Source organism: Oryctolagus cuniculus, chromosome 1 (genome assembly GCF_051225735.1).
Source record: "Oryctolagus cuniculus isolate XC-2025 breed Fujian yellow rabbit chromosome 1, ASM5122573v1, whole genome shotgun sequence".
Lineage (NCBI taxonomy): Eukaryota > Metazoa > Chordata > Mammalia > Lagomorpha > Leporidae > Oryctolagus > Oryctolagus cuniculus.
In genome coordinates this window covers 47,537,901-47,559,978 of record NC_142867.1, presented here as the reverse complement: position 1 = coordinate 47,559,978, position 22,078 = coordinate 47,537,901, and the positions used below count along the sequence as shown (strand labels likewise).

The 22,078-nt window shown below is 42.5% G+C and overlaps 1 protein-coding gene across 1 annotated transcript; it reads right to left on the bottom strand.

Moving 5' to 3' along the window:
* Nucleotides 1-11,039: 11,039 nt before the first annotated feature.
* LOC138845958 (mas-related G protein-coupled receptor member X4-like) lies at nt 11,040-18,213 on the bottom strand. The gene is made up of 2 exons (XM_070060039.2): nt 18,014-18,213; nt 11,040-12,000 (listed from the first exon to the last, which is right to left on the bottom strand). Exons 1-2 carry the CDS (start codon nt 18,211-18,213, stop codon nt 11,040-11,042), a joined length of 1,161 nt encoding a protein of 386 aa, XP_069916140.2.
* Between the last annotated feature and the right edge of the window lie 3,865 nt (nt 18,214-22,078).

Below are 22,078 nucleotides of genomic sequence, written 5' to 3'. Positions count from 1 at the left end.
TGATTGTCATTCTTTGAGTCTGCTGTGTGGACTGCTTCCCATGTTGAAAATTCTCTCCTTTTTAAATTCTAGCTGTTATTGTTATCACACCCTTAATCCTATCCATATGATCACTTTAACACATAAGATGATATTTTTACCATTCAGCTTTAGGGGATTTGGGTTCCATGGCAAATTTTTAAACTGTACCCTAAGAAGTAAGTCCATAGGAATGTATGCAGAACTACACAGCTTCATGTCATAAACTTCATTCATACATTTCATAATTACACTTTAGGAACATGGTGATTCTTCCCAAGGTGCCTACCCTCCCACATATACTCCCATCCCTCTTCCTCCTCCCTCTCTTATTCCAACTCTTATTTTTTATATCCCATAATTTCTTTATCCAGTCTTCAGTTGATGGGCATTTAGGTTGATTTCATGTTATAGCTATTGTGAATTGTACTGCAATAAACATGGGGGTACAGACAACTCTTTCATCTGCTGATTTCATTTCCCTTGGATAAATTCCCAGTAGTGGGATGGCTTGGACATATGGTAGGTCTATGTTAAGATTTCTGAGGTATCTCTGTACTATCTTTCATAGTGGTTTTACCAGTTTACATTCCCACAAACAGTGGATTAGGATAACTTTTTCCTCTGCATCCTTTCCAGCATTGGTTGTTGATTTCTGTATGAAAGCCATTTTAACTGGGGTTAGGTGAAACCTCACTGTGGTTTTGATTTGCATTTCCCTGATGGCTAGTTATCCTTAGCATTTTTTCATGTGTCTGTTGGCCATTTGGATTTCCTCTTTTGAAAAATATCTGTTTAAGTCCTCGGTTCATGTTTTAAGTGGGTTGTTTGTTTTGTTCTTGTTGCGTTTCTTGACCTCTTTATATAATCTGGTTATTAATCCTTTATCAGTTGAATAGTTTGTGAATAATTTCTCTGGTTCTATTGGTTGCCTCTTCACTTTCCTGAGTGTTTCTTTTGCAGCACAGAAGCATCTCAATTTGATGTAATCCCATTTGTCAATTTTGATTTTGATTGCTTGTGCCTTTAGAGTCCTTTCCAAGAACTCTTCCATGCCAATGTCTTGCAGGGTTTCTCCAATGTTCTCTAATAATTTTATGGTATTGGGTCATAGATTTAGGTCTTTAATCCATTTTGAGTGTATTTTTGTGTCAGGCATAAGGTAGGGATCTTGCTTCACACTTCTGCGTGTGGAAATCCAGCTTTCCCCACACCATTTGTTGAAGAGACTGTCCTTGCTCCAGGGATTGATTTTTACCTCCTTTGTCAATTATAAGTTGGTTGTAGAAACTTGGATTGATTTCTGGTATTTCTATTCTATTCCATTGGTCTATCCATCTGTTTTTGTACCAGTACCAGGCTGTTTCGAATATAACTGCCCTGTACTATACCCTGAAATCTGGTATTGTGATGCCTCCGGCCTTGTTTTTATTGTATAATATTGCTTTAGCTATTTGCAGTCTGCTGTGTTTCCCTATGAATTTCAGCATCATTTCTTCTATATCTGAAAAGCATCTTTGGCATTTTGATTGGTATCATGTTAAAACTGTAAATTGCTTTCAGTAGTATGGACATTTAGGCGATATTAGTTCTTCCAACCCATGAACATGGAAGGTATTTCCATTTTTTGTCTTCTATTAATTCTTTCTTTAAAGTTTTGCAGTTTTAATTGTGGAGTTCTTTTGCTTCTTTTGTTAAAATTATTCCAAGGTATTTAATTTTTTAATAACTATTGTGAATGAGGTTGATCCTAGAAGTTCTTTCTCAGTCATGGCATTGCATATGTATACAAAGGCATTTGATTCTTATGTGTTAATTTTATAATCTGCAGCTCCATGGGACAGCAGGAGAGAGGACAGGGACACCACTGTAGCCAGCCCTGTGGCACAACCAACTGCAGGCTGTGAGCCAACATCCTATCAAGATAAGGCAAGAAGAAATTGCAGGCTGGCGCAGCTGCTCAATAGGCTAATCCTCCGCCTAGTGGTGCCAGCACACCGGGTTCTAGTCCTGGTCGGGGCGCCGGATTCTGTCCTGGTTGCCCCTCTTCCAGGCCAGCTCACTGCTGTAGCCTGGGAGTGCAGTGGAGGATGGCCCAAGTCCTTGGGCCCTGCACCCCATGGGAGACCAGGAGAAGCACCTGGCTCCTGCCTTCGGATCAGCGCCGGCCGCGGCGGCCATTGGAGGGTGAACCAACGGCAAAGGAAGACCTTTCTCTCTGTCTCTCTCTCTCACTGTCCACTCTGCCTGTAAAAAAAAAAAAAAGAAAAAAAAAGAAAAAAAAGAAATTGCTGCTCTTTGCACTGCTTGCAGTTTTAGCTGAGAGGTAATTCCACAGTCACCCACTGACTTTTACTTATCCTGCATAGCTTACTGGTGTCTGGGCTACTGTTAGGCTTGGTTCTGGTAAGCTGACCTCCTTCTTTCCCTCCTCCACTCATGCAGAGTGCCATACACAGCAGTGAAAAGTCGGGCAGTACTCCTTTGTTCTGCTCCTACCAGTATCAGAATCAACAGTATGAGGAGACACAATTTTTTAAAGAAAGCTTTTATTAATGAATACAAATTTCATAGGTATGGCTTTAGGAAAATAGTGACTCTTCCCCCCATAGCTGCCTTCCCACCCCCCACTCCAGCACCACCTCCTACTCCCTCTCCCATCCCATTCTTCATTAAGATTCACTTATAATTAACTTTATATACAGAAGACCAACTATGTACTAAGTAAAGATTTCCACAATTTACACCCCCAAACATTCAAATTATAAAGTACAATTTGAAAACTAGTTTTCCAGTTATTTCTCATAGTACAACTTATTAAAGACAGAGGTCCTACATGATGAGTAAGTGCACAGTGACTCCTGTTGTTGATTTAACAATTGAAACTCTTATTGATTTATTTTATTTTAGAAAACTTTTATTTAATAAACATAAATTTCAAAAGTACAACTTTTGGATTATAGCGATTTTCTCCCCATAACCTCCCTCCCACCCGCAACCATCCCATCTCCTACTCTCGAATGCCGCAAAGGCTGATTCTGAGGCCAGAGTACTGTTTAGGGCATTTTTCATTCTATGAATCTGCTGTCTATCCCGCTTCCCATGTAGGATAGTTCTTTCCTTTTTAATTCTATCAATTATTATTAGCAGACACTGGTCTTATTTATGTGATCCCTTTGACACTTAATCCTATCTTTATGATCAATTATGAACTTACTTAAACTGATCACTTTAACTAGTAAGATGGCATTGGTACCTACCAACTTAATGGGATTTGGAGTCCATGGCACGTTTTTCTAGTTTTACCCTTAGTGGTAAGTCCAAGTGAGCATGACACTCTTATTTATGATGTCAGTGATCACCCAAGGCTCTTTACTAGGAGTCCACAAACTCTGACAGTATTTATACAGGGCCATAAGCAAAGTGGAAGTTCTCTTCTCCCTTCAGATAAAAGTACATCCTTCTTTGATGGCCCCTTCTTTCCACTGAGGTCTCACAGAGATCCTTCATGTAGATTATTTTTTGCCATAGTATCTTGACTTTCCACGCCTGAAATACTCTCTTGGGCTTTTCAGTCTGATCCAAATGCCTTAAGGGCTGATTCTGAGATCAGAGTGCTGTTTAGGGCATTTGCCATTCTATGAATCTGCTATGTGGACTTTCCCATGTTGGAACATTTTCTTCTTTTTAATTTTATCTATTATTATTACCAGACACTTGTTCTTATTTTTGTGATCCCTTTGACACTTAATCCTATCTATGTGATCAATTACATACTTAGTATGATCACTTTAAAAGGTAAGATAGCATTAGTACCAGACAGCTTAATGGGATTTGGAGTCCTATGGCAAGTTTTTAGCTTTACCCTTAGGGGGAAGTCCGTGGGAATGACACCTAGTTCTTAATGGTGCAACAGCATCACTGGTGATATGGTATCATTGAGAACCTTGTGGACCACATGGACTTTGAACATGGCTAGGATTGCTAGTGGGGAGCAGGGCACTAACCTAAACCCATAAAGTGAGAGCACATGGTTTACTTCCTATCTCATTGTTACCATTGGAGTAACATTTTTTTTCTTTTTCTTCTTCTTTTTTTTTTTTGACAGGCAGAGTGGACAGTGAGAGAGAGAGAGATAGAGATAAAGGTCTTCCTTTGGTTCACCCTCCAAAGGCCGCTGCGGCCGGCACTGATCCAAAGGTAGGAGCCAGGTGCTTCTCCTGGTCTCCCATGGGGTGCAGGGCCCAAAGACTTGGGCCATCCTCCACTGCACTCCCGGGCCACAGCAGAGTGCTGGTCTGGAAGAGGGGCAACCGGGACAGAATCCGGTGCCCCGACCGGGACTAGAACCCGGTGTGCCTGCACTGCAAGGCGCAGGATTAGCCTATTGAGCCGCGGTGCTGGCCTGGAGTAACATTTTCTGTCAATGGTTAGCTAGATCTAATGTAGGCAAGAAATTGGAGAAACTGGATGATTCATACATATCTGGTGGAAAAGGAAAATGGTACAGTCACTTTGGAAAACTCTTGGATTTCTTTAAAAAGGCAAACCATATACTCATGATATAACTCAATCCTAAAATTTACTGTAGAGAATTAAAAAGTTGTTCACTTAAAATATTTGTATCTATTCCTGGGAGCCAAAATGGAAGCAAACTAAATGTTCTTTTACATGTGAATTGTGAAAATTGTGATACTGAAATTTGTTCTGTAATTAAAGAAACAAAAGTAAATTACTGATGCCTACAACAATTTGCATAGCTTTTGCAGACAGTATGCCAGGCAAAAAGTCAAATTCAACAAATTATGCAGTGTATTATTTTATTTATATACATTTTTGAAATGAATCAATTTCAAAAATTAAACACCAATCAGAGATTTTCAGGAGTTTAAAAAGGAAGTTGGGTTGTGTGTGACTATAAAAAGATTTCTCAGGGAGTGCCTTTGTTTTGAAGAAATTTTTTTAATACGTGGGTGGAAATTACATGAATCCAGATGTGCAAAAAACATAATAGAATCTCATCAGAAGAGATCCTCCTCTCCTCCTAAATTTAATGTGTGCACACGTGAGTGAAATCTGAATGTGATCTGTAATATATATAATCATCTTGTATCAATCTAATTTACCATTTTTCAAAAATTTCTTAGACCTATCAGTATGATCAATTGTGAACTGAAATTGATCACTTGGACTAGTGAGATGGCATTGGTACATGCCACCTTGATGGGATTGTATTGGAATCCCCTGGCACATTTCTAACTCTACCATTTGGGGCAAGTCCGATTGAACATGTCCCAAATTGTACATCTTCTCCCACTCTTATTCCCACTCTTAGATTTAACAGAGATCACTTTTCAGTTAAATGTGATCAATTTCAGTTCACTATTGATCATAATGATAGGTCTAAGAGTCAACAGGATCACACAAACAAGACTTGTGTCTGCTAATACTAACTGATAGAATAAAAAAGGGAGAGAAGGATCCAACATGGGAAGTGGGATACACAGCAGACTCATAGAACGGCAGTTGTCCTAAACTGCACTCTGGCCTCAGAATCAGCTCTTAAGGTATTTGGATCTGGCTGAAGAGCCCATGAGAATATTTTAGGCATGGAAAGCCAAGACACTCTGGAAATAAAAAAAACCCTAAATGAAAGATCTTTGTGAGTGAGATCACAGTGGAAAGAACGGGCCATCAAAGAAGGAGGTACCTTTCTCTGAAGGGAAGAGAGAACTTCCACTTTGACTATGACCTTGACTAAGTAAGATCGAAGTCGGTGAACTCAAAAGGCCTCCATAGCCTTGGCAACTCATGACAAGAGCCTAGGGAGATTACTAATGCCATAAACAGGAGTGTCAAATTGTTAAGTCAACAACAGGAGTCACTGTGCACTTACTCCCCATGTAGGATCTCTGTCCTTAATGTGTTGTCCAATGTGAATTAATGCTATAACTAGTACTGAAACAGTATTTTGCACTTTATGTTCTGTGTGGGTGCAAACTGATGAAATCTTTACTTAATATATGCTAAATCGATCTTCTGTATATAAAGGTAATTGAAAATGAATCCTGATGTGAATGGAATGGGAGAAGGAGCGGGAGATGGGAGGGGTGCAGGTGGTAGGGAAGTTATGGCGGGGGGAAAAGCCATTATAATCCATAAACTGTACTTTGGAAATTTACTAAATAAAAGTTTTAAACAATTTTTCTATTTAATTATTTGAGATACACAGATGTTCCCTGATCGGCGACAACTAACTGAGCACCAAAGGGAAACTTGTTGAAGTGAAATGGACACTATGAGAAACAGTGACTTGATCAGCTCTTGTCCTGACGGTTGATGTACAATGTAATACTTTATACATTTTAGTATTTTTTTTGTTCTAGTACCATTGGTTGAACTCTGTAATTAACACATAATTATTCTTAGATGTTTAAATTTTAATTTGAGATACACAGATAAATTGATAGATAGATACACAGACAGAGAGATATTAGCTGATTCACTCTCCAAATACCCAAAATGCCCAGGTTCCAGGTCAAAGCTGGAAGACAAGATTGCAATCCAGGCCTTCCACACATGTGGCGGGAACCAACTACTTGAACCATTATCGTTACTTCTCAGGGTCTCTAGTAGCAGACTGGAATCAGGAATCCTACCCACATACTCCAGTGTGGGAAGCAAGCATCTTTTTTTTTTTTAAACTTCTTTTTTTAAAATTTTATTTATTTATTTATTTATTTTTTGACAGGCAGAGTGAACAGTGAGAGAGAGAAACAGAGAAAAAGGTCTTCCTTTGCCGGTGGTTCACCCTCCAATGGCTGCCACAGCCAGAGCGCTGTGGCTGGCGCACCGCACTGATCCGATGGCAGGAGCCAGGTACTTATCCTGGTCTCCCATGGGGTGCAGGGCCCAAGGACTTGGGCCATCCTCCACTGCACTCCCGGGCCACAGCAGAGAGCTGGCCTGGAAGAGGGGCAACCGGGACAGAATCCGGCGCCCCGACCGGGACTAGAACCCGGTGTGCCGGCACCGCAAGGCGGAGGATTAGCCTATTGAGCCACGGCACTGGCCTGAAGCAAGCATCTTAATCACTAGGTTAATTGCCCCTACCACTACTTATTCATGTTTTAGTAATATGCTGCATGTATGTAACTTGTCAGCATTGCGGTAGCCTGTCGAGTATACAGGAACCCTTTGAACTGGTTTTGGAATTGCTTGCTAGCCCTTGATTAATTCAGAACAAAAGTCTAAAACACTGTTGGAAGATCATTTTGTCAGATGGAACATGTCCACAAATATTGAAGTCACTGAGAATGAGTACAAGGGTTGTGCTGGAGAGAAGTCTGTAAACCAGGCATATTGTTCTGAAGGTAGCATAATCATCTGTGACTATTAGCAGTGCATTATGTGCTTCCCACTGTTCTTTAAGAATGAATCAATGAAATTTTACTGATACCAGTAAAGGCCCAAGCTAGCATCTTTTCTCTCACTGGTCTACGTAAAATTTCTAAAGTTTTTGTGCATTATTCTTGTGGGGAGCAACTCGGACTAGACTAAGTTACTGGAATTAAGACTTATTCTATGCATCTGCTCTCCCACAATATGGCGCTGGGAGAGAAGAAAACAGCTTCTACACAGCTGCCTCCAGTTCAGCCAATAAACTGTAGGACTTGCTCCTGATTGGAGGAGAGCAGCGTACTCGGTGTGTGGGCAGCAGAGTTGGGATTGGCAGAGGAGGACTATAAAGGAGGAGAGAGACGGCATGCACCAGGAACATCTAAGGGGAACATCTAAGGGGAACACCTGAGTAGCCCCCGAGAGAGCCGGCCGGCGGTGTGCCGCTCCCCTGCGGAAGTGGGGAATGTGGCCAGGGGGAACCGCCCTTCCACGGAGGTGGAAGGGACAGTAGCCAACCCGGGAAGAACCAGCAGCAAACCCGGGGAGGGCCGAGCAGACGAAAGAACAGCGCAGGGTCCTGTGTTGCTCCTCCACGAAGAGGGGGAGCGACAATTCTCTAACGTGTAGCAGGATGTTATTAAATAGGAGTTTTAATCTAAACATCAACATACCTAAGATATTACATTTCAAAAAAAGTGCAAGATGACAAGTGTCTCTTAACTGCATGCTTAATCTTAAGCCACTGTCCATATCTAGCCTATAAAAAGTTTAGAGGTGAATCATTTTGTGAGGAATAAAATGTTGAATTTAGTTTAAAGATGAACTGAATCCCTATTTCTGAAGTGGGCCGTTTCAGCAAAAAGACTGAATAGAAAAGAGGGGTACAATTTGCTGTTTCTTTCTTTACTCCCAGTCTTTTTTTTTAAAAAAGATTTTATTTATTTATTTGACAGGCAGAGTTTCAGACAGTGAGAGAGAGAGACAGAGAGACAGAGAGAAAGGTCTTCCCTCTGTTGGCTCACTCCCCAAGTGGCCGCCACGGCCGGAGCTGCGCGGATCTGAAGCCAGGAGCCAGGTGCTTCCTCCCGGTCTTCCATGCGAGTGCAGGGGCCCAAGCACTTGGGCCATCTTCCACTGCCCTCCTGGGCCACAGCAGAGAGCTGGACTGGAAGAGGAGCAAACGGGACTAGAACTGGTGCCCACATGGGATGCTGGCGCCACAGGTAGAGGATTAACCTAGTGCGCCACAGCGCCGGCCCCGACTCCTAGTCTTTACACTGCTTGTTTCCATATTTGTTGTTTCCTTGCATGTTTTCTCACTCTGCAGAGTTAGAAATACGGCTGGGAGGAGGATCATGAGAGCAAGATGTTGCCTATTTGGTTTGTCCTGCTGAGGTGACCCAGTCAGCCCTCTCCTTCTTAATAGTATGGTAGAAATGACTTCAACGAATTTTGCAAAATTCATATCAATATTTCTTACTCTTTGGCTTTTAATAAGAATTTACTTACTTGAAAGTTGGAGTTACAGAGAGAGCGAGAGAGTGAGAGAACGAGAGAGCAAGAGCAAGAGAGAGCGAGAGAGTGAGAGAACGAGAGAGCAAGAGCAAGAGAGAGCGAGAGAGTGAGAGAAAGATGTTCCATCTGTTGATACACACTCCAAATGACTGCGATGACTGGAGCTGAGCCAGATAGAATCCAGGAACCCAGATGTTCATCTGGGTCTCTTACATGGGTGTAGGGGTCAAGCACTTGGGTAATCTTTCACAACTTTTTCCCAGGTCCATTAGCAAGATCTGGATTGGAAGTAGAACACCTGGGACTTGAACTGATGACCATTTTGAATACTGGACCTGCAGGCTGTGACTTAACGCACTGAGCCACAGTGAAGTCCCCTACTTTCTACTTTGAGACCATGACAGATATTGCTCATTGCTCCCAGCACACCGGAGTTATGATTCTTCTTATGAGGGATTTTCAATCACTACTAGTTATTGGGGTGGCATAAGAATGATAGGCTTACAGACTAATCACCATTTTGTGAACTGCTTCTATGCTTTCATTAACAATAAAACTAGGAATTGCCTCTCTTCTCATTTCTATCTATTGAGAGCCTATTTATCTTTCCTTGACTACCTCACAATGGTAGCATGGCTAGAAAATTCCATATAGGGTACCAGTTTGGTAAATTGTGGATTCAGTGGTTCAATTCCCAAATATTTAGCAAACCTGTTCTGATCTGCCCTACCACACAGACTTTTCTTAGTGTTATTTCCCCTCTCTCTGCTTCCCAACTCTCTCTTTGCAAACTGGAAGAATTCAAATCCAATTACACTAATAGAGTAGATGAGTATAAGCAGATGCCTTCTTCCACAGTATATTCTAGGTTTTGATGCACAAAGCCATATCTCACATTTATTTACAGTCAGCATTGATGTACTGAAAATCTTGGAACCTGATCCATACAATATCATCCTAAGGAAAGAGCATTAGAGAAACATCTCTGAATCCCAGGAAGCTGTCAAATAGGCGAGAAGAGTATGTGCTCATCTTCATTATAGTCATAGTGTAGGAGACATGACCTTCTGTGGTCACCTAGCTCACAACATTGTTCCTTCAGCCCATGTCTATGGGAGAGTGTACTGTGTCATCAAGCCATGGATAAATGCCTCTAGATGACTTTTCTTTTTTTTTTTTTTTGACAGGCAGAGTGGACAGTGAGAGAGAGAGACAGAGAGAGAAAGGTCTTCCTTTTGCCGTTGGTTCACCCTCCAATGGCCGCCGCTGCAGCCGGCGCACCGCGCTGATCCTGGCAGGAGCCAGGAGCCAGGTGCTTTTCCTGGTCTCCCATGGGGTGCAGGGCCCAAGCACCTGGGCCATCCTCCACTGCACTCCCTGGCCATAGCAGAGAGCTGGCCTGGAAGAGGGGCAACCGGGACAGAATCCGGCGCCCCAACCGGGACTAGAACCCGGTGTGCCGGCGCCGCAAGGTGGAGGATTAGCCTATTGAGCCACGGCGCCGGCTAGATGACTTTTCATAACCCCAGTTTCCTGGAGTGTTTCTATGCAAGTACAGATTCTCTCTAAGGACAACACCCCCCCCCCAAAAAAAAAAAAACCTCAAACACATCAGGAATTAGAGCTAACAGAACTTAGCAATTCAGAACCAAGTATTGCACCAGCCAGTGCCCCCATTGTGTATCTGGACACGATCCTCAGTGAAACATTGCCTGACTAATGAATAAGCAGTATTCTTTTTCTACAGCTTCATGTAGAAAATAGTTGTGACCAAAGGTTTATGGTTTTTGAAGACATTCTTTCCATTGCAATGAAACTGCAAAGAGCATCATTTGACAAGAAATACTCAGAGTAAGATGAGAAATATGTTGACCATATCAAGAATGATGGAGATTTTTATTTTAGTGTTCTTTCTCTAACACAAACAAGAAAAGTCAGGTTAAGTAAGCCTCCTGGAAGATGGTGAGGAGTCACTGACTTGATTCAGAGATGTGAAGCTGAGAGAAAAGCTGTACCTGTGACGTGCAGCAAGGCGGTGTCACCTCTCCAAGCCACATCTGACTGACCACAGCAGAGGCTGTTCGTCAGCAGCCCAGGCTGCCACATCATTCCTGGTCCTCAGGACTGCCCTGCAGAGCCCTCTGGAGAACCTCTGTGAGGGGCTGCCTCTGGCGCTGCCGAAAGGAGCCCACGAAGAAGTAAATGATGGGGTTGGTGCAGCTGTTAACACTGGAGAGAAGAGTCATAACAAAGTATGTAAAGACAGCAGATTTTTCATTAAAACTCTTAATCCTGATTAAGAGGAACATGAAGAAGCCATAGGGCAGGCCGCAGAGCAGGAAGACCAGCACTGTGAGTAGGATGGTCACATACAGCCTGGTCAGCGGCACCCGGCGGGAGCCACAGAGGATCTTGAGCAGCAGAGCCAAGCTGGACCCCAAGAGAACCACAAGTAAGAAAATCAGCCAGGAGGCCATGGTGAAATGAATTTTCATACACTTAAAATAGTCAGAAGAGTTACTCCAGTATGAACAGTATTTCCATACCAAAATGCTCAGTACCAGACACAGGGCCCAGAGCAGAGTGCACATGATAGCTGACAGGTGTCTGGGGCGGTGGCAGCGGTACCAGATGGGCCACAGGACAGACAGGCAGCGCTCGGTGCTGATGGCGCTGAGCATGCTCAGGCCCAAGATGTAGGGGAAGAATGTCATGATTATTAGTAAATTTGTTATATAGTAGGGGAAGTTGGAAAGATGGAAAAATTCAATGGCAAAAATCAAGAAATCTATGAGGAGGCAGCTGAGCAGGAGGAAGTCTGCCCCGGCCAGGTTGAGGACGTAGACAGTGAAGGCATTTCTGCGCACGCGGAAGCCCAGGAGCCAGAGCACAGCCGCGTTTCCTGCCAGCCCAACAATGGCAATGGTGATGATCAGTGCGCCTAGGATCACCTGCTCTGCATAAAAAGCTCCATCACCGTTTGGACTTGCTCTTGTGCTTGGTGCGAGTGTCGTCCCCCATGCTGGGATAGCTGGATTCAGGCTTGGAATGCCTCCACTGGGGTCCCTGGGAACAGAAACAAAGAGTTGAACTTTGCTGCCATATTGCTGATCCTCAGATCTGTGTCATTATGTGAGAATTCCTTTTCCTGTGTTTCAGAGGGTGGAAATGGAAGCTTGCAGAGAAAAGTAACTTATCAAGAGTTGGGGACTACTTGAACATGGAGTCACACAGTTCCTGCTGACTCTACGTTCTGGACTCTTTCTTTTGCAGTTCATTTCATCTAAATGACATGGAAATGTTCTATGGTTCAAATGCCCTCATTCAATGTGATAGAGTTATGGACCCAGCTATTACCCTGGCCTGGGCCTGAAACTCACTTTAAGGTTCAGGAATTCCAAAGACATGGAGGTGATTAATACACCCCCATGACTAAGAGTGGTCCATGCAATGAGGATAAAGTAGACCTAGCTGTAGGGCCGTGAGAAGAGGCGACCTCTTGTTAGCACGGGTGTGAGGACGGCAGGGCCTTGTGGACTAGATGGTCAGCATTGAAGCCAGGAGCACTTCTTATCTCCTTGGTTTGTAACTTCGTGTGCTACAAGTTTTCTCAATATGTATTCAATGAGTGAAGGCATACAGAGGAGCACTATGCTGAATCACAGTGTAGGGGAAAGATCTGAGCCTGAGATGAATTGCTAACAGAAAGGAAGTGGAGGCAGAGGGTGACTGCCAGGTGTGAGTGCCCCTGAAAAGAGTTAGTGAAAGGTGGGGCAATCATGGAAGGCTGCTAAGTGGTGTGCTGTGTGTAGTGTCTCCTATGAACCTACTGCATTTTTTAAAACTTTTATTTAGTAGATATGAATTTCCAAAGTACAGCTTATGGATTGCAATGCCCCCCCCCATAACTTCCCTCCCACTCGCAACCCTCCATCTCCCCCTCCCTCTCCCATTCCATTCACATCAAGATTCATTTTCAATTACCTTTTTATACAGAAGATCGATTTAGTATATATTAAGTAAAGATTTCATCAGTTTGCACCCACACAGCACACAGAGTGCCAAATACTGTTTGAGCACTAGTCATATCATTAATTCACATTGGACAACACATTAAGGACAGAGATCCTACATGGGGAGTAAGTGCACAGTGACTCCTGTTGTTGACTTAACAATTTGACACTCTTGTTTATAGCGTCAGTAATTTCCCCAGGCTCTAGTCATGAGTTGCCAAGGCTATGGAAGCCTCTTGAGTTCACCGACTTTGATCTTATTTCAACAAGGCCATAGTCAAAGTGGAAATTCTCTCCTCCCTTCAGAGAAAGGTACCTCCTTCTTTGATGGCCCGTTCTTTCCACTGTGATCTCACTCACAGAGATCTTTCATTTAAGTCGTTTTTTTTTTTTTTTTGCCAGGGTGTCTTGGCTTTCCATGCCTGAAATACTCTCATGGGCTCTTCAGCCATATCCGAATGCCTTGAGGGCTGATTCTGAGGCCAGAGTGCTGTTTAGGACATCTGCCGTTCTATGAGTCTGCTGTGTATCCCACTTCCCATGTTGGATTGTTCTCTCCGTTTTTTATTCTATCAGTCAGTATTAGCAGACACTAGTCTTGTCTATATGATCCCTTTGACTCTTAGACCTATCAGTGTGATCCATTGTGAACTGAAACTGATCACTTGGACTAGTGAGATGGCATTGGTACATGCCACCTTGATGGGATTGTATTGGAATCCCCTGGTATGTTTCTAACTCCACCACTTGGAGCAAGTCAGCTTGAGCATGTCCCAAATTGTACATTTCCTCCCTCTCATTTCCACTCTTGTATTTAACAGAGATCACTTTTCAGTTAACTTTAAACAACTAAGAATAATTGTGTGTTAATTACAGAGTTCAACCAATAATATTAAGTAGAACAAAAAATACTAAAAGGGATAAAATATTAAATTGCACATCAATAGTCAGGACAAAGGCTGATCAAGTCACTGTTTCTCATAGAGTCCATTTCACTTCAACAGGTTTCCTTTTTGGTTCTTGGTTGGTTGTCACTGATCAGGGAGAACATATGATATTTGTCCCTTTGGGACTGGCTTAATTCACTCAGCATTATGTGTTCCAGACTCCTCCATTTTGTAGCAAATGACCTGATTTCATTGTTTTTTACTGCTGTATAGTATTCTATAGAGTACATATCCTATAATTTCTTTATCCAGTCTACTGTTAATGGGCATTTTGGTTGATTCTAGGTCTTAGCTCTTGTGAATTGAGCTGCAATAAACATTAAGGTTCAGACTGCTTTTTTGTTTGCCAATTTCATTTCCTTTGGGTAAATTCCAAGGAGTGGGATGGCTGGGTTGTATGGTAGGGTCATATTCAGGTTTCTGAGGAATTTCCAGACTGACTTCCATAGTGGCTTGACCAGTTTGCATTCCCACCAACAGTGGGTTAGTGTCCCTTTTTCCCCACATCCTCACCAGCATCTATTGTTGGTAGATTTCTGAATGTGAGCCATTCTAACTGGGGTGAGATGAAATCTCATTGTGATTTTGATTTGCATTTCCCTGATTGCTAGTGATCTTGAACATTTTTTCATGTGTCTGTTGGCCATTTGGATTTCCTCTTTTGAAAAATGTCTATTGAGGTCCTTGGCCCATCTCTTAAGTGAACATACTGCATTTTCTCTCCCAAGATATCTTTAATAGTGTTTCCTTTGTTGATGGAAGCATTTCTGTGAGGGGTGACTGTGGTTGGTGGTAGAAAAAGGTGGCACTTAGAATTGAGAGAGAGATGTTCATGCAAATGTCCTTGTAGAAAAAGCATAGCTTGTATCTGCATGATTAAGAGCAAATGATTGAGAGATTATCAGGTTGGCTCAAATTTTATTCAAGTTTACTTCTGTGAAGTGAAAAATCAGTATTTTTCCATTTTGTAGAGGATGGAGTTGGAGTCAAAAAATGATGATTGATTTGCCTCTAATATCTGACACTGCAGATATGAATGCAGCAGAGGTGTCTCAAGGTCACCCTCTGATCCCCCAGCCGTGTCTGACAACTAAGCATGAGTGGTTGGAAAGCAGGGGAGATATCTCCAAGTTAAGTTCAAGAAGGCAGTTCAAATTGTGGATGAGAATAAAATCTAGCAAAAGCAAATGATGAAGCCAAGGCAAACTTCAGCTGGTCGACAAGGTCACAGCAGAAGGTCTGTCTCAGCAAGGTGTGAGGACAGCTGCGGTCCTCTTGGTGATTTTAGGTTTGATGAGAACTACACTCTGCATAAGCAAGCTGGAGATTCCTGGTGGTCCTGCTAATGATTGCTGTATTCCTAATTTTAGGGAAGAGCACTTAGTCTCATAACCTCCAAAATGTCCATTGTTTTGTAGAAATTTAATCAAGCAGAATGTTAGTGTAGGAGAAAGGGTTAATGCTTTATGCAAGATTGAGCTATTTGTGGAAAAGAATTAAAAGGCAACAGGCTCTCTGGTATATACTTCCCACTAGAATAAAGATAGATGTTAACAAAGCTTTAATTCACTATATGGTACAAATACTACAACGGTTAGGATGTCAAAACTGTAGAAAAGAACTAAGTGAACCTTTAAATAAGTGCAATAAAGAAATTAAAGAATTACAGAAAGAACTGCAAAGAGGGGATACATTATAAAAAGGGTCTGCTTTGAACTTGGGGCTTCTAGTGAAGATTAGATTAGGAAGGTACTATTCTAGCGTATGTAGCCAATTTCTGCATAGTTCAGCAGCACTCGAGGCCTTGGCTTGTGTGGGCAGCCTGTTATCTGCATCTGTCTGTGATTGTTACCCATGCTCTAAATATGCCCTTGAAAATCAAAGAAATTGTAATTAGAAAAAATGGACAACAGGCTTTTCATTGTCAGAAAAAAAGAATCATTATGTGATATAAAAATAAAGTCTGGTGCTCGAAGCCAGAGCCATGCCATCAGCCTTGCTGTGAGTGTCTCTCATTTCTTCGAGTGCTGACACCTCTCACACCTTGGGGCCCCTGGACTGGCTGGAGCTGGTCTCTGGCAAGCAAACTTTAGAAAAAAGAGACAGTGAAAGCAATCAAATTGGAGCAATAGAGGTGGGTAAAGTCTAAACAGGAGCAGAAAGCAGAACACAGGATCCTTCTCCTCTTTCACAAAGGCAGCTGTGACTCGCGGTTCTGAGGGATTCCCCTGGGCAGGAGGCACCTAAGTTGGAAGACAAAACATCCTCCTTGGAAGGTCTGAGCAGCAACCAGGAGTAAATGCATCCATCACGGGCTCTCTTAGAGACACAAATGCCCAGCTTAGGTTGGCCCCATAGGAAGAGGGAGGAACCCAGACCTCTTCTGTCCCCATTCAGAGCACCTCTCTGTTTAGGGTGTCCTCCTCATCACACCTGAAGCCCTGTAAAGGACTAAGGCTTACCTGCTTTGTTCATCTTGTATCCCACTATTCTCATGGGTTCCCTAAAGGATTTTCATGTCTGATCCTCACTTAACACAGGAAGAATCTGAGGCTTAAATGACAAGAAGTTTCCTGAGATCACATCATCCAGAGCAAGCTAATACCAGCTCCAGGTCTCCTGCAGTCCTGTCTGAACGCTCCACTGCTCCTGCCCCCCCATTTATCCTATGAGTTTCTCCCACAAAAATCCTCATGTGAATGCAAGTTTGAGAAACCACCTGGGGCTGCAGAGACTGCTAGTTTCTTTTTAAGAGCCATTCTTCTCCAGTGTCTGTCTTTCCAAGCCTCAGACTCAGAGCTAATAAACTTATTAAAGTCACTGTTATTGGGGCAGGTGTTGTGACATAACAAGTAAAGCTGCTGCCTGTGATGCCCACATCACATACAGGTGCCAGTTTGAGGCTCAGCTGCTCGGCTTCCAATCCAACTCCCTGCTAATGGCCTGGGAAAAGCAGCAGAAGATGGCTCAAATGCTTGAGTCTCTGCTATCCATGTAGGAGACTCAGATGAAGCTCCTGGCTCCTGGCTTAGGCCTGGCCCAGAGAGGCTACTGGGGCCATCTTGGAAGTGAAGTAGTAGATGATAAATCTCTCTCTATTTCACTGTTTATTCCTCTCTCTCTGTTTCTATGACTTAAATAAATAAATCTTTAAAAAATGATCACTATTATTTGGGCCTTCATTAGGACAGCCAAACGTACATTGCAAATGATAAGCAACATGGTTCTCCGTTTATGTTTCTTTCCATTTTTGATGCAATTTTTCACCTATGTGGCCGATGGTTAAGTAAAAGTGACAGTCATAGTATGTAAAAAAAGGAAAAAACAACCCTGATGGAGATGAGAGTAAAAATGATTCCATATTCAGACAGGGAAAGACCTAGGACCCGCAGGAGATAAGAAGATGTTAGGGTTAGTCTCATTGCCATGAACATTTTCCTTCATCCTTCTCTGCCCTCACGGGGAGGCTTTCCTGTCTTTTAAGTCTAGGGATGAAAATCATGCTTCCTATTGTTAGATTTAGTATGCGTGACTGAAGTTTGTCACTGCAGCTTAACCTAGCCCCTCTTTGTAAATGGTCACCATTTGACATGCTCTCAGTTATCCCAGTTTGGATAATGTGTTACTACCCCCTGGAACCTTGCCAGATGTATAAAGTAGAATAACAGTGAAAATCAAGTACAACAATGAAGCCTGAGTGACAAGTGCTCAACTCTGATTCAATGTTTGCATGTTACCTTCTTTTTTTTTTTTTTTTTTTTTTTGACAGGCAGAGTGGACAGTGAGAGAGAGAGAGAGAAAGGTCTTCCTTTGCCGTTGGTTCACCCTCCAATGGCCGCCGCGGCCAGCGCGCTGCGGGCGGCATGCTGCGGGCGGCGCACCGCGCTCATCCGATGGCAGGAGCCAGGAGCCAGGTGCTTTTCCTGGTCTCCCATGGGGTGCAGGGCCCAAGCACCTGGGCCATCCTCCACTGCACTCCCTGGCCACAGCAGAGGGCTGGCCTGGAAGAGGGGCAACCGGGACAGAATCCGGCGCCCCGACCGGGACTAGAACCTGGTGTGCCGGCGCCGCTAGGCAGAGGATTAGCCTAGTGAGCCGCAGCGCCGGCCTGCATGTTACCTTCTTATGAAATACATGGTAGAGGCAGCCTTCTCTCCAAGACAGCAGGTGTGAATGGTTTGAGTTAAGGGGAGAATGTGTAGAGATGGATCAAAAGGGAGAAAGTTTTCCATGACTCCCTTTGGAACTCTCACATTGGAGTGCTGGAATCCAGCTTTCAGAGAGAAGGTGTTGTCATTCTCCTTTTCCTGAAGGAACATCCATGACCCCTGAATTTAATGCTTACAGGTAGAAACCTAGACTATGACATTTTAGCAAAAACTATAACTGGAAATCAGACATTTCTTGTTAAGTATGCTTACCTTTCTTCCATCCTTCTCTCTGCAGGTGAAGAGTTCTTTTGATGATGCCAGGACCCTTGTTTGTCCTTTAAATCATAAGGAGCTGGCCTGAAGGCTGGTGACCCAGTGAGGCTTATAAGGATTCTAGAGAGCTTTTTGATTCCCTGTACAGGGACTGAGAGCAAATCAGAGACCAGATCCCTTTGCATCACAACCTTCACCAAGATGTTTCTCAGCATTTGCCCCATTAACTCTCAAGTAAGGGCCTCTCTGTTTCCCTCCTCTCTTTCCTGTCCTATCCCATCCCATTTGGCCCTGCTTACAGGGTATAATTGCTGTTCTGTAACTTAATTGTCAACTATAAGCCCAAGTAGCAATTCCAAGCAATGTGAACGTTGCTTGCAATTTGGGGCTTAAGTAATAAGACATTCAAGGCTTGCCATGGACTGACTCCTTTGGTTTTTGGTGTGCAATCTTCATTACAGTGTGGTAATGTATTTGTGTGTACACTCTCATTGCAAATGACAGAGAGTATATCCAGGTTGAAATTCTCCCTGAATCCCCCTCTCCAGAAGCCACATTTTGTCATATTGCATTCACATTTCTTTTACTACCTGCATAGAAATGTAAAGAGTTTATCACATTAAAATTTTTTTTTGTTTATTTGACAGGTAGAGTTAGACAGTGTGAGCGAGAGACATAGAGAAAGGTCTTCCTTTTATTGGTTCATCCCCAAATGGCTGCTACGGCCGGTGCTGCACTGATCCGACGCCAGGAGCCAGGTACTTCCTCCTGGTCTTCCATGTGGGTGCAGGGGCCCAGGCACCTGGGCCATCCTCCACTGCTTTCCCGGGCCACAGCAGAGAGCTGGACTGGAAGAGGAGCAACCAGGACTAGAACCTGGCACCCACATGGGATGCTGCTGCCACAGGTGGAGGATTAACCAAGTGAGCCACAGCACCAGCCCCGTAGTTTATCACATATAACATAGGCTGCTTCCTCCTTCCATTACTTCATAAACTTGAACTTATTTATGCCAATATCTGTACAAAAAATGAGATTAAAACACAAACACAAAGACACAGGCCAAAGGTCTCATATACAAGCAAGAAGAGAGATCTCATAGGAAATCAACAATTATGCCACAGTACATTTCTTAAAGTGGCTAAAATAAAAAAAAAAACATAGCTTCAGTTATTGGTAGGCATTTAGAGAAACTGAGTCTTCTGTTGCTGATTGGAAAATGAAATGCTACAGCTACTTTGGAAATCCTTTTGTATTTTCTGGGAAAGTTCAATATCTATTTATTAATATCACCCAAGAAATTCACCCCTGGCATAGATCCCAAGTGGTGGAAAATGATTTTCATCTAAACCTACGTACACAAAGTTTTATAATAGCTTTACTTAAAATGGCCATGCTGGAAACCAACCAAGCATCCTTTACTGTGATTAGTGAGACAAAGCTTAATACTTCCATATAATGGAATACTACTCTTCAATTAAAACAGCCAACAAAAAACTGCTCATGCATGCTACAACTTGGATGGATCTTGAGGGCAAGATGCTGAGTGAAGAAGAAAAATGAAAAATTTAAACCATGTGTGATTGTATTTATGTAACATATTTAGAGGGGCCAGCGCTATGGTGCAGCGGGTTAAAGCCCTGGCCTGAAGCACCGGCATCCCATATGGGTGGCGGTTCTAGTCCTGGCTGCTCCTCTTCCAATCCAGCTCTCTTCTGTGGCCTGGGAAAGCGGTGGAGGATGGCCCACGTCCTTGGGTCCCTGCACCCATGTAGGAGATCTGGGAGAGGCTCCTGGCTCCTGCCTTTGGTTAAGCTCTTCTGCAACCATTGCAGCCATCTGGGGAGTGAACCAGCGGGTAGAAGACCTCTCTCTCAGTCTCTACCTCACTCTGTAGCCCTGTTTTTCAAATAAATAAAATAAATCTTTAAAAAATATATTTAGAAATTAAAAATTTATAGAGATGGATAGCATAACAGTGTTTATGTTTTGGAAAGTGGGTTGGGGTGAGTGTAAGTTTTAAAGGAGTAGCCCAATTGTATTCTTTTCAAATGAAAAAATATTTTAACATGAAGGAATTATGAGACTCTACAAATGTGATACAATGTAGTAGAATTATAACAAATATGTATCATCTTGTAACAATGGCTGAGTGGAAAAGTGATAAAATCTAATTGATGTAGGTAATTGTGCTTAAGAAATCAGTTTCCTAAATATGAAACCCCTAATAGCAAAAGCAGTCTTATACAGCAAAAACAAAGCCAGAAGCATCACAATACCAGATTTCATTACATAGTACGGGGCAGTTATAATCAAACTAGCATGTTACTGATACAAAACAGATGCATATTCCAAAGGAACAGAATAGAAATGGCAGAAGTCAATGCACGCATTTACAACCAACTTATCTTTGACAAAGGAGCTAAAAGCAATCCCTGGAGCAAGGACAAACTGTTCAACAAATGGTGCTGGGGAAACTGGATCTCCACATGCAGAAATATGCAGCAAGACCCCTACTTTACACCTTACACAAAGTCCATTCCAAATGGACTAAAGACCTAAATGTACAACTGGATATCATCAAATTATTAGAGAAAATTGGGGAAACCCTGCAAGACTTTGGCATAGGCAAAGACTTCTTGGAAAAGATGCCAGAGGTACGATAATCAAAACCCAAATCGACAAATAGGATTACAACAAATTGAGGAGCTTCAGCACTGCCAAAGAAACACTCAGCAAAGTGTAGAAGCAACTGACAGAATGGGATAAATTATTTGCAAGTATGCCACTGATAAAGGATCAATAGCCAGAATATATAAAGAGATCAAGAAACTCAACAACAACAAAATAAATAACCCAGTTACAAAATGGGCCAAGTACTTAAACAAACATTTTTCAAAAGAGGAAATCGAAATGGCCAACAGACACATGAAAAATGCTCAGAATCACTAGCCTTCAGGAAAATGCAAATGAAAACCATCATGAGGTTTCACCTCACTATGTTGTATAAATGGCTTTCAAACAGAAATCAACAAACAACAAATCTGGTGATGATGTAGGGAAAAAGTACCTTAATCCACCGTTGGTGGGAATGTAAACTGGTAAAACCACTATAGAAATCAGGTGTCCCGTGTGGGCACAGGGGCCTAAGGAATTGGGCCATCTTCTGCTTTCCCAGACCATAGCAGAAAGATGGATCAGAAGAGTAGCAGCAGAGTAGAACTGGAAGGCATTTGGGATGCCACTGCAGCAGATGGAGGATTAACCTACTGTTCCACAGTGCTAGCCCAAATGTGTATTAGTCTGTCTCAGGTGTAACAGCATGTTGAAACAGAAGTTTAATCTGAATGTCAAAATACTGCAGCTACCACAATGCCAAATGATATGACAGGCAGAAACTGAATGTGAGGTTTCTAATCATTGCTTCCCAACTCTAAAGCAACAAGGATATAAAATTTTACAGAATTCTGTATGTTTTTTACAAGTTATTTACTTTCATAAGGATGGTATGAACCCTTTATGATAGTAAAAATATACTTTACATTAAAATATAATAGCTGTTAACAAATATTAATATTGATATTCCAGAGAAGAGCAATACAACATGCATAAATAAGCTTTCATTTGCCTGTTGGAGAAATTCTGAAGAATGTACTTCAATTCTGCTCAACATTAGAGTTGGAGATTGGACTTTTTTATTCATGATGAAAATATAATTTCAGTGATTCCAAACTTGACCTTTATAAAGACTGTCATTTGA